Genomic DNA, 13170 nt, shown 5'->3' with positions numbered 1-13170 from the left:
CTTTTTCTTTATCCGAGTTTGGGACCGACTATGTACCACAAATGTAACATAGGCGGAGTTAATAATAATAATAATTTCATGAGAGTTCGACTATATTTTTATGTTAGTTGTTGAAGACCTAACACAACCTTTCTTCTTTATCCGGACTTGCCACCGACTATGTAACACAAGTGTAACATAGGCGGAGTTAATAATAATCATAATAATAATAATAATAATAATAATAATAATATTATTATTATTATTATTATTATTATTATTATTATTATTATTGACATCTTATCCCTACTCTATTCTAACAAAATAATTATACTCTTCTTCTTATTCTTCTTCTTCTACACACACCAATATTTTATTTCCAACTCCAAAGAAAGCTCTGTTTATTCTTCATTCTTCAAAATCCTTGTGATCTTTGTTTTCTAAGCATATTTCCATGATGGGCACCTTGCTCCAACTCTACCCTTTTCTCTTCCTATTCCTATTCCTTCCAATCCTAAACACAGTTTTATCACAACCCCAACAACTCTTTTATTCTGGATTCAATCATATTCCTGGAACCAACTTATCCCTGACTGGAATAGCTAAAATTGATGACAAAAACGGAATCTTGAAGCTCACAAACGAAACAAGTAGATTAATTGGGCATGCCTTTTACCCAATCCCATTTCAGTTCAAGAATAACAATGGCAGCAGAACCTTCTCATTCTCTTCATCATTTGCAATTGCCATTGTTCCTGAGTATCCAAAGCTTGGTGGCCATGGCTTGGCTTTCACCATTTCAGCTTCGATGGATACTCTCAAGCATGCACTTCCAAGCCAGTATCTTGGCCTACTCAACTCAACCAACATTGGAAACTTCTCCAACCACCTTTTCGCCGTCGAATTCGACACTGTCCAGGACTTCGAATTCGGCGACATAAATGATAACCATGTTGGTATAAACATCAACAACTTGGTTTCCAATGTTTCTTGTAATGCAAGTTACTACGCCGAAGGCGAAGGCGAAGAAAGACTTGAAAATCTAAACCTTAAGGGTGGTAAACCAATCATGGTTTGGGTTGATTATGATTCTGTTAAGAGTGTGATAAGTGTTACACTCTCTCCTTCTTCTACAAAACCAAAGAAACCAACTTTGTCATATTCATTGGATCTCTCACCAATCTTTCATGAGAGAATGTATGTTGGATTCTCTGCTTCAACGGGTTTGCTTGCAAGCTCCCATTATGTCTTGGGTTGGAGCTTCAAGATCAATGGAACTGCTCCAACACTTGATCTCGATTCGCTTCCGAAGCTTCCGGGTCCCAAGAAGAAGCAAACTCCCATGGTTGTTGGGGTTTCAGTTGCTACTTCATTCATTGCTCTGTTTTCTCTGTTTCTTGGATTTTACTTGTTCTGGAAAATCAAGAATGCTGATGTCATAGAGCCTTGGGAGCTTGAGATTGGGCCTCACAGGTACTCTCTGATTCATAAAGTCTGCTAAGGATTCTTTGTTTTCTGTCTGTTTGTGTTTTTGGTATTTTCTGTTTTCAGAATTTTGTTAAAAAGGATATAAAACTATAATAGAAAAAAGACAAAAAAAAAGGGAAGTTTTTCATGGTTTTTGTTTGTTTTCCTTCACAAAATCCTGAAAATAGAAAACAGAAAATGTTTTAACAACCAAACAGACTCTAAATTTCTTAAAACTAGGACTAATTCTTGGAAAAATTGTTGTATTCAATTTTTGTGTTTGTATTTGTGCAACATTATAGATACTCATATAAAGAGCTCAAGAAAGCTACAAAGGGTTTCAAGGACAAGGGGCTACTTGGTCAAGGAGGATTCGGCAGAGTTTACAAAGGAACTCTGCCGAATTCCAAGAACCAAGTAGCTGTGAAGAGAGTATCACACGAGTCAAAACAAGGTCTTAGAGAATTTGTCTCAGAAATCGCCAGCATCGGCCGGCTTCGCCACCGGAACTTGGTCCAATTACTCGGCTGGTGCCGCCGCCGTGGCGACCTCCTACTTGTGTATGATTTCATGGAAAATGGTAGCCTAGACAAGTACTTATTCGACGAGCCGAAAACGATCCTAAGATGGCAAGAAAGGTTCAAGATCATAAAGGATGTTGCTTCAGCACTTTTATATCTCCATGAAGGATATGAACAAGTGGTGATTCATAGAGATGTTAAAGCAAGTAATGTTCTTTTAGATAGTGAAATGAATGGAAGGCTTGGAGATTTTGGTTTAGCAAGATTGTATGAACATGGTGGTCATCCTAGCACAACAAGGGTGGTTGGAACATTAGGTTATTTGGCACCTGAGTTGCCAAGAACAGGAAAAGCCACTCCTAGCACTGATGTTTATGCATTTGGTGCATTAATGCTTGAAGTGGCATGTGGGGTTAGGCCTGTTGATCCAAGAAAAGCACAACATGAGGATTTGGTTTTGGTGGATTGGGTTTGGAAGATGTACAAAGAAGGGAAGTTAATTGATGTTGTGGACCCAAATTTGAATGGTGATTTTGATGAGAGGGAGGTTGTTATGGTTCTCAAATTAGGCCTAATGTGTTCAAATGGTGCACCAACTTCTAGGCCTAGCATGAGGCAAGTGACTAGGTATTTGGATGGTGAAAATTTGTTGCCTGATTCATTGATGAAGCCTCATCATAATAACCAAGAGGGTTTTGATGAGTTCTTGAATCCATTTGGGTCTTCTTTTAATAGTTCAGATAATATTGGCATGTATGCTAGTTTTCCTTCATTCACTAATTCCCCTGTTTTTACTCCTATTGGTAGGAGAGAAACAAGTTGAGTTTCTTTCTCCATTGTATTTTGTAGTAATAGACATAGTTCTTAATAGTTTTTTGGTCTTGTGTCTTGTAATTGTAGAGAGAAAGCTATGATCATGAATCATGATGATGAGGGAGTTAAATCCCAAACCATGAAAGTTTTTATTTTGGTTCTGTTCCTCAACATTGGCACCATGATTTTGAAAATCGAACTGGACCGGACGGAAACCAGTTCAATCGGAACCGGCGATAAAAATAGTCCAATCCACTACTTATAATTACTAGAAAAAAATCGTTGAAAAACCGTCGAACTAACTGAAAATTGATCGATTAAACCGAATCGATAAACCAGTAACTAGAGACTAGAGCAGTTCAATGATCGGTCTAACCATTCCAATTGTTTATGCCTTTCGTGAATTTTTCTTCAGCTCATGACATAGCCTAATTTGTTGCTTGTTATTAGATGAACATTTTTTTATATTTTTGTAAGACTCTTATTATGATCATCTTACAATTGATGGTAAGAATTTATATTTAATATAATCACCGAAATTTTTAATTAGACTGAGGTATTTTTGTTGACGATGTAATTCACGATTAAGGATCACATTCAAATCAAAATTTTGTTGACTTTCTACATAGTGAAACTTGAATGTCTTACAATATCAAAACTATAGCATATTTCATATTTTTCTTTTCTTTTTTAGGACGTTACTTAGTGGATTGTACAGTTATACGCAGATAGGGATAAAATTCTTGTTATTTCCTTTAGCAGCATCATCATTAGTATTCGACGGATACCTTAATCCAATTTATAGATAGTCTTTTTTGTGTGGTCGAGAATCATATTTTGATATTATAGTTAAGTATTTTAAAAAAAATTGAAAAATCAAACATTAAAATATAGAATAAAGTGACAATTAGGTGTCTGAGAAAAAAAAGTATTAATTTGATCTTTCACAAATGGCAGACGTGTAACACATTATATTTTTCTAGCAATTTATCACGTAAAATTTAATGATGATCTTTATATGTACAGTTAATTACTGTAACGTATCTATTTATAAAAGATTATAATATAAATAATAATTTTTGGAATGAAACTTCACATGTTTTAGTAGGATTCGCAATAAAAAAAAGCAATTAATAAAGATTATATGAAAACTCCAAAGATAATAAATATTTTATTGTCCAAAACTATATCGTTTTCATGTTCATGTGACAGAAATAAGATATGCTGTAAATAACAAAATACATGACCAAATCCATTTAGTTTTGCATTATCCAGTGACAGAAGGACATACATATCCACTCTTTAGTATCATAAAGAACTTAATTGATACTTTTTAAAAAAAAAAACTAATTAATCTTGGGTCAAAATTCTCAAAAATTTAATTGATACTTTATTCTAAAATATAATTTTAAAGATAGAAAAATCAATCGTTTTAAATACAATATGAAGTATATCATATTATTCACTATAAAACTTTAGCCACCCCATAATATCAAATACATGAGAGTGCAATATTGACAAAGCAAATTCAAGAAATTTCTAAATATTTAAATATGTATAAATCTTTAAAATATATTTACGTGTATCGTATATGGTATATCATGTATTTCTGCCATTTAAATTTTGGTGTGGCCATCTCTTTAATATGTATATCATTGGTATTGTAAATTATAAACTCATCAAACTATGAATTTCTTTGGTCAATTAACTCTCTTGTCGTCAATATGATTATAGAGTATAGAGTGTAGACTCATCTATCTTTAAGTCATACTTCGAAGACTTATTTCAGTTTTTTTTTTAAAGGAAATGTGAATTATAATATGAATAAAGCATGTAATATTTAAGTTATTCTTCCACTTTTCTAGCAAAGAAGACTAAGTAAAATAAATAAAAAAGAGAATGATAGAGTTTTGGGTTTGACCAATAGAATATTAGAATTTGCCACACTTACTATTTCTTGATGGTGCCAGTCATGGAGATTGGAGACCACCATATTTGGATTTTATTAATCATTCTTTTTTTCTTTTTTTTTTTGGTCTCGGATTTTATTAATCATTCCAAATAGTAAGCCGTGAGAAAAGGGATATATATAGCCCACCCCCCATTAATTTGATTGGTTCAAAATTGGTCATTGCATGCTTCTATTATTAATAAGAACTTTCTATAAATATTATTTTTTTTATGAAAAGGAATTCTTTTATAAATACTAAAAATTAATTATCACGTATTTATTTGTATTTATATATATTACTTTACTTATTTTTAATAAAATAATCAAATTTATTATGACAAAACAATGAAACTCTTTTATAGATACTAATTATTTATTTTTATATAGTAATTAATTAATGAATTTTTTTTTGCACACATTTAATATGATTTTTTAAGACAATGATTGAGAAGGCAAGAAATAAAAAATCTGAAGAATTTCGGGTGTGTTTTATTTGTAAAAATATTTTTTATTTTATAATTTTGTGAATAAGTTCGGGAAAACAAAAAATATAATTGAATTATCCATTGTTCACTATTTGAATCACAAAATTTTAAAAATAAAAAACAAGCCCTTGTGTTTTCAATAAATTTTAAAAAATTAAAAAACTTATTTTTCAACAAAATTTTCATTTTTCTTTTCTTTCTTGGTTAGTTAGACCATTGTTTGAATTGTATAATGAAGAGAAATGTTGTTTGTATATTTTCTTTTTCTCTCATTTTTTTGGTTGGTTATATGTTCTTATCTTTCTCTCTTTATTTTCTTGGTTGAACATATTTTCTTATCTTTTATTAGATATTGTATCAATTCTCATCTTACTTCTAGAATATAAAACCTACCTACATTATGTTTGGGTTGTGTCGATATATATTATTGTGTATAACATCTAAATCTTCTCCATGACTAAAAATCTATCCATGATGTTACAAAATTTCTAATCTCTCCCTCTCACCAAAACCTACAAACTAAAAACTAGACCTTATTTAATTGCATTTTTATTTTTATTTTTTCAGAATTTTATGGAAAAAAGAATATGAAAACAAAAAATAGAATTTATTATTTTTATTATTTGTTCATTTTTTTTTCACAATCTTAAAATTAAAAAATATTAAAATTAAAATAGAAAATAAAAACGAAAACCGCCACGAAGGTAACTATAACAAAGTAGAATCAAAGTCAACTTGTATATGAATTTGCCACTAATGCGGCTGCTACTTAGATAATGATCTTTCAAACATGATCAACTGTCCCACTCCCATCTGAAGAGAATAAATCACTTATCAACCTCAAATTAAAACAGGACCCATTATTGTGCATAAGATAGTGATAGCCTCTGAACCTTTACTTTAAAAACAACATGGTTGATGACTTCCTTGGAAAGATAATTAATAGGGAGATTCAGTGATGTTAGGTGAGATATTGGGGTTGAAAATTCAGCATTTCAGCTTGACCTAAATTCAGTTTTAAATGAATCAATCTTTTGAGGACAATCATGACAACTGACAATTAGAGCTTAAAACATGACCATGAAATAAATAAATAAATATACTTAATCCAGATTTAGTTGTCAAGAAACATGATTATTTATAAGCAATTGTTATATGTATGTTCCAATCACCAAACCATTCAATTAGAAAGAAATCGCCTGTAATTAAAATTGAAATTGTTTATATAACGAAATTGTAGTCTCCCGATCCTCACCTACAGGTTTCGGGTTCGAGTCTTACTCCTAATTTCGGAAAAAAAAAAAATTTGCAGCACAAAAATACTTGCATCATACAACACTATAGGAAGGATTCTCACAATATCACATTCTGTAAGTTGTTATAAATCTCTCTCAATTGAGCAAAATCCAGATAAGCTAATAGTATAATCAATCATAATAATGTTTGAATAATACATGATTATATTAAACAAGTTGACCAATCAATACAGAACTATCTATAAGCCACTGTTCCCAGTCCTCTTCTGAGTCTTCAATGCAATCAGTAAACTGTATTGTTAAAGCTACTGCAAAATATTATGATCGTTTCTTTGCTTACATCTTCAATGCAGCTCTTGCCATGGCCAAGGCACCATCAAAACTTCGGTTTCCACCGATAAATCCACTCATGTGGACAAATACACAGCCAGGAAGGCCACATTCCTTGGACAGTTCATCATCCCTAAGACCCCGCCATTGCGATGGTAGAGGCTTACGGCTCTCAAACCTATCCGGCGATACTGCAACAGCCTGCACTCGCCACTGTTGGCTTCTTTCATCCTGTTAAATTAAAAATCAGAATTACGGTAACCTAATAACCTTAGTGACGAAGTTTAAAACCTAAGCCCTCCAACTGAAATACTTTTAACCTAACCAGCTCAAAACCAAGCCCTTGTTGCCATTTAACATTAATTATTGCACATTAGTCATTTTAAATTCATGACTGCCTCCTTTTATAAGCTGCAAGTCTTAGTGTTCTTTTCGAACCAACTATGTTTTCGTTCTTCAAGTTTCCTCCTTAACATGCAATGTAGAATTAGATCATACTTCCAGCATACATTGACACTTTCAGACAGACCGTAACATCAAGGTCAGAGATTGGACTTATAGATATACTGAACAGCTAATTTTTGAATGATTTTGAACTTCTCAATTGCAGAAATTCTGCTCCTAAAACAAAATATTTATGACACGGAAGTGATTTTGAGCTACTTGGACCAATGTAAAGCCCACATTAGTCATTTTGAATTTTTCTCATCAGTCTATCGTTTTTAGGAGGCTTCTTGAAGACTAGAGGCCTAAAATGAAACTGGTAAAAGGAAAATGAAAATTCAAGTATGTACCTGATATAGAACATATTTAATGGGAGGGTCAATTTTCATCTCCCCCTCAAGCTCAAATAAGTGAAGCTTCCACTGCAGAAAACAATCGAAGTTAAACATCTACGAACAACGAAGGCATATATATGTTGTGGCTAGCAACCTAGCACCCAAGAATGATAGAGTCAGAAATTTAGTGTAGGGAAAAATTTTTTTCAAATGCCTCCTATATTTTGTGGGCAGGCCAGAGATGACCATTTTAGGCTATAAAGAAGCTCACATAATATTAATTAATAGCCAAGTGAGAATAGAATGAGACTGATGCAGCTTTTATACAACAGCTAAGACTGCACTTTCATCCAGTAACTTGTTTTGCCAGGACTATTTGCCGGGGGAACAAGTCACATAGTGTTTCACTAAATCTAGGAAGTTAAAATCAAATGAATAATGACACTATAGACCTATGTTCACGATAAACCCTACACACAGCATGTTATTATCAACTGGAAACTCTTATAATTATAAATATGTAAATGCTATAAAAAGCAATAGATGATCTCATGCCATGTGTACAATTCATTATGAACCCTGGTCTATTGCATCATTACTCAGAACAAAACAACCAGTACCAGTCACAAAAACTAATCACAGATTGCTGAACTTATTTGATAAACAGATTATGAAATCCAGTATCCACCAATTGAATCTATTTTGTATGTTTGAGAGAATATTTGCCTGATATAAGCAGTGTTTGACATATTGTATCAAAAGAAATTTCCAAGATTGACAGTCATGCAAGTTTAAGCTTCAACTTATAATTTTCACAATTAACTTATTCATTAAATGGATAAGAAACCTCCTTTTGACCTATTGAATTTACTTAATGTTACTATGTTAGCAAAAAACTTTGTATGACAAATATAGAATTATCATCATCAACATAAATGTTCAACATACAAAACATGATTTATCCAGAAAAGAGAGAATAATATAATTAGAATCAATCATATTTGAATATTCTACAAATGATCAGAAGAAGGAGACATAATTTCCAACTCACCGGACAGAATTTCTCCAAAACCAAAATTTCTCCACTAGGATCGACACTATATCTAGCTTCAAGCGTCTCATTTACAATTGACCTTGCTGGTAACCATGAATTAATATGAAATCGAACACTCTGCAAAATAAAGAGGGGTGACAAGAACTTGTTAAAGCATCAAAGCTTTTTTCTTAATTTGAGAGAGAGAGAGAGAGAGAGAGAGAGAGAGAGAGAGAGTTGGCCTGAAAATAAGAAATAAGTATGAAAAATATATAAGACACCTCATAATACAAATTTTCACACGAACATGAAGTAGATAAATATATTAAAATTGTTGTTGCCTTGTTCCATGGATTACATTTAATGTAATAATTTTTGTTTAGCATCTTCAATGCGTTTAGGTGTGTCATTAAAGCTTAGATCAGTTGTTGTTGACTATTTTTAACTTGTTTTGGGAGAAGGTAGGAAGCCAAAGCTGTGACATTACGCCATATGTACCACTATTTGGTGTATCCGGTTGGAGCGTAATTCTCATACCTTTAATGATATATTTTCAAACAAACAAGTTTTGTATGATGAGAGTATTCGGCACTCTGTTTGGTGTAAAACTAATGATCTTTTAGGAGAAATTTCTGTCTAACAAGTTGAGAGATTAGAAGCTATGTCTCATTAATGCTTTTTTCCCTTTTGTTCATTCATGCTCTTGCAAAGAGGATTTCTTGCCCTCCAACGTTCTCTCTATCATTCATCTCTTCATATTAGAAATATTCTTCTTTTTATCAAAAATTAAAAATAAATAAAATTATCCTAAGTGGATGAGTCATCGAACATACATATGTCAATATCTTTTGTGCTTGATAAAAAAACATTATACAGGTCATGAGCAGGAAAGAACAAAATTAAAAAAAAAAAAAAAAAAAACTCTTATTTATTTTGGTGATCACAAAGGAAGGGAATGAGGAGAGGAGACTTACATCCATAAATTCGCTACCAGTAAGAACCATGGCACGTTGAAAGGCTTCATTTTCTTTTTCAGATGACTGATCAGGATCTGTCCAATCTAAATTTAACCTTCCCACTCTTGAGGACAGATGTGTATTATTCACATATTTTGGGGGCTGGTCAGTATCATATTGATTTATTCCATTGTCTATAGCATCAATTGCCTGATATAATTAGATAACAACATTGTTATGAAAAGATTTACAAATTAAGCCCAGGAATAAGTGGTTCTCAGATTAGCACCCAACAACATAAGCCAAACCAGTTGTTATAGTCAAGAAACGAAAACTCTCAGAAAAAGCCCTAGAAGTCCACAAACATTATCTGATGGTGTTGAAGAAGAGAACAAAAAGTTTACACTTCAAAAGAAGTTGCACTGATATCCTAGATGTCACGATGAATAGCAAGGTAGAAAGCATTCTTACATTAGTATTTTATGAAAGCACAGCAAAAAATAGAACGCTCATTGTAAAACAATGCCAATGTAGATAGAGTCCGTTTTCAAATGTAAAACTTAGTTTTCCTATTTTGTTGATACAATTTCTCTATATTATGTCCATCCTCCAGTTAAAAACCACTCACTATCCTAGTGCACAAAGAAATGAAGCATATTTTCCCTCTCAGTATTCACTATCTGCATGAATCTCCCCTAAGTCTCCTCAGCTCAAATTTCACCCAATAAGAACATCACGATTATTGACCCCAAAAAGAACGCATGGAAGAGAAGACATTCCAATAGAGAATACAACAAACAGAAAGTTGGATAAGGCAAGAAAGAATTAGTATAAAATGTATTACCTCCATGAAGCTTTTGTAAACAGCCAGATATATGCGATGCACATCTGGGTGCTCTTCATCTACCCTAAGTTCCTTAGCTATAATCTCCTTTCCATAGTGCTATACAGAGAGAAACAAAGAAGCATAATATAATTATTAACGAAGATTCATCTTTGAAATAAAACTTCTCATGAAAATATCAGTGACTGTACCAAAACAGGGGAATTAGCCACCAGCTACAAAAAGTGAGAAGACCAAAAACAAAATAAAATTTTAAGATAAGAAAAGCACCTTGTAAACAAGACCTGCGCTACTCAACTTGGTTGAGAAGCCATGGCCAAAAGCCTCCTCAAAACCTTTCTGGTGATGATCGTAGCGATCTCGGCTGGGGTCATACACTCCCCCAACATCAAGAACGGCATCAAGACCCTCCAAGACCTACAAACCAGGACTCAATATTCAAACAAAAACATCAACAAGTAATGAGAAGGACACGATTACTCCCACTCCATTTAGTTTCTATACATACAATGCAACAACCAAAATTTCTTCCCTAAAACTTAGCAACATAGACACTCCTTAGTCCTTACTGCCTCACTCAAACAACTTCTCATTGCTCATAATTGATAACAGTTCCACAGAAAACCCCATCAAAGTTCCCCCTTTCAAAATTACATTTCAACATTAAACAATTACACTGCTAAGGCATATATACATAAATCTATGTTATCCCATTCGCTAACTGACTACATTTTCAGAAAATTGTGTGTTTCCGAGTTCCAATTTGGAAGGGTACATGGGAAGGGATTTTGAAGAGTAAAATGAACTTACTGCTACTCTTCAAATCCCTTCCCTTCCACCTCTCCAAATCAAAACTCACAAACACACCTTAAACAAATAGCTCAGAATCATCCATAAATCACTAATCATAAAACTTAGATAAATAAACCAAATTTTCTCATCAACCAAGCAAATAAAAGACACTCTTTCTAGTCAAAATGAAAAAAAAAAAAAATAAATCAACAGGTTCTCATCAACCAAACAACAGCTCACATTTTTTCAGAAACGAACAAATTAAAAATTAGAAACAAAAATGACCTGAGGATCACGAGAGCGAACAACTTGAGCGTTGTAGAATTTGTTGGTGAGTCGAATCATGAAGCAGCCAAGCGCCTCGTCGCAATGGAAGCTGCCGTTGTGTGTGCCGACGCGAACGCACACGCGCTTGAACGGCGCGTAAGCATCGGAATGCTCGGAAAGAATAGAACTGGTTGAACTTGTTGCTGCCATTCGAAAGAAGTGAGAGTGAGAGTGAGTGCGGAAGCTGAACAAGTTTCTGAGAAATGGCGTTGTTGCCACCAACATGCTATGTATTACACAAAAGAGAATGAAACCTTCATTTCATTACTACCACTATTTCAACCTAAAACCCTTGCCCTAGCTTTTCATAATAGCAGTAACTAGTAACTTTCAATTCTTAGGGTTTAACCAACAGTTCTCAGTAAACGGTTAAAGATGACATGTTCTCTAATTTTACGACGAATCGACGAAAGTACTCATTTTCATTAAGTGAATAAATGAATATTTTAATTTTTTACTGGGTTATTGTTCACACCAATATTAAGTACAGTTTTTTTATCAAAAATAGAAAAATTCGAACCCATAACTTTTAGATGAGTACAGAGAGATTATGCTGTTTGATAAAAAAAAAAGTATTAAGTATAGTTAGAGATGAACATAGGTCGGGTTTGTTCAGATTTAGCGTGAAATTAAAATCGAACCAATTGAATTATAATTGATTTGGATTTATGTTTTTTTACATGTATTCGAACCAAATTAAACTGATTAAAAGCAGATTGGTTCGGTTCGGATAATTTGGTACCCGATGAAACAGAAATTTATTAAAAAAAATAAAAAAAAAACAAAATTTTTATCTTACAAATTTTCAAGTATAATAAACATGTAAAATCAATAGAAATAATTTAAATATGTTAAACACCAAATATATTAAAATCTAAACACATTAAATACAATGGGAGTGGCTGCACTTGGAGAAGAAGTGCTTCCAACTAGGGGTGGCAAGTGGGGAAGCCCGCCCCACCCCGCCAAAAGCCCGCCTTTTGGCGGGCTGGCCCGCCCCGCCCCGCCTAGTGAGGCGGTCCTAGAATCCCACCCCGCCCCGCCTAACAGTGAGCTGGCGGGTTGGCGGGCTAAGTTCGCCTAAGCTCCTCTTTTTTTTTTTTTATTATTAACTACTAAACAATATATATAATTTCACAACCATATTAATAAATTTATAATTTCTAAAAGCATAAAAAATTATATTTTTTATATTCATAAACATTAAAATCTTTGTAATTATAAATATCTAATAAACATAATTATAAACCAAGTTTTCATTCAAAACATAAGTATAAATATTCTCTCCAAAACAAAATAAACATAATTATAAATATTCTCTTCAAAGTAACATAAACATAATCCAAACCACTCAATTTTTATCTTCATACTCTTGTATGTTAGGTTGGAGGAAGTTAGGTTTTGGCCAAAAAATTGTAAAAATACCCCCTCATTAAAAAAACACTAAACCCGGCGGGGAAGCCCCGCCCCCCGGCCAAAACCCGCCAAAACCCGCGGTTTAAGCAGTGCGGGTTAGGCGAGTTTTTGCTATTTGGCGGTCCTAATTTTCCAGCCCAACCCACCTTTTTTGACGGGTTACGCAGGCTGGCCCGCGCGGGTTGAGACCCGTTTGCCACCCCTACTTCCAACAGTAGTAT

General features: G+C 33.3%; 2 protein-coding genes across 2 annotated transcripts; one reads left to right on the top strand and one right to left on the bottom strand.

Annotated features, from left to right (window-relative positions):
* The first annotated feature begins 420 nt into the window (after window positions 1–420).
* Window positions 421–2865, top strand: LOC130957881 (L-type lectin-domain containing receptor kinase S.4-like). Its single transcript, XM_057884718.1, has 2 exons — window positions 421–1452; window positions 1749–2865. Exons 1-2 carry the CDS (start codon window positions 434–436, stop codon window positions 2788–2790), a joined length of 2061 nt encoding a protein of 686 aa, XP_057740701.1. The 5' UTR covers window positions 421–433; the 3' UTR covers window positions 2791–2865.
* A 3699-nt stretch (window positions 2866–6564) lies between these two features.
* LOC130954768 (uncharacterized) lies at window positions 6565–11815 on the bottom strand. Its single transcript, XM_057881532.1, has 7 exons — window positions 11492–11815; window positions 10685–10831; window positions 10415–10513; window positions 9589–9780; window positions 8633–8752; window positions 7597–7668; window positions 6565–7033 (listed from the first exon to the last, which is right to left on the bottom strand). Exons 1-7 carry the CDS (start codon window positions 11756–11758, stop codon window positions 6809–6811), a joined length of 1122 nt encoding a protein of 373 aa, XP_057737515.1. The 5' UTR covers window positions 11759–11815; the 3' UTR covers window positions 6565–6808.
* Between the last annotated feature and the right edge of the window lie 1355 nt (window positions 11816–13170).

Source organism: Arachis stenosperma, chromosome 10 (genome assembly GCF_014773155.1).
Source record: "Arachis stenosperma cultivar V10309 chromosome 10, arast.V10309.gnm1.PFL2, whole genome shotgun sequence".
Lineage (NCBI taxonomy): Eukaryota > Viridiplantae > Streptophyta > Magnoliopsida > Fabales > Fabaceae > Arachis > Arachis stenosperma.
The sequence above is the reverse complement of the archived record's forward strand: the minus strand, read 5'-3'. Positions and strand labels throughout refer to the sequence as shown.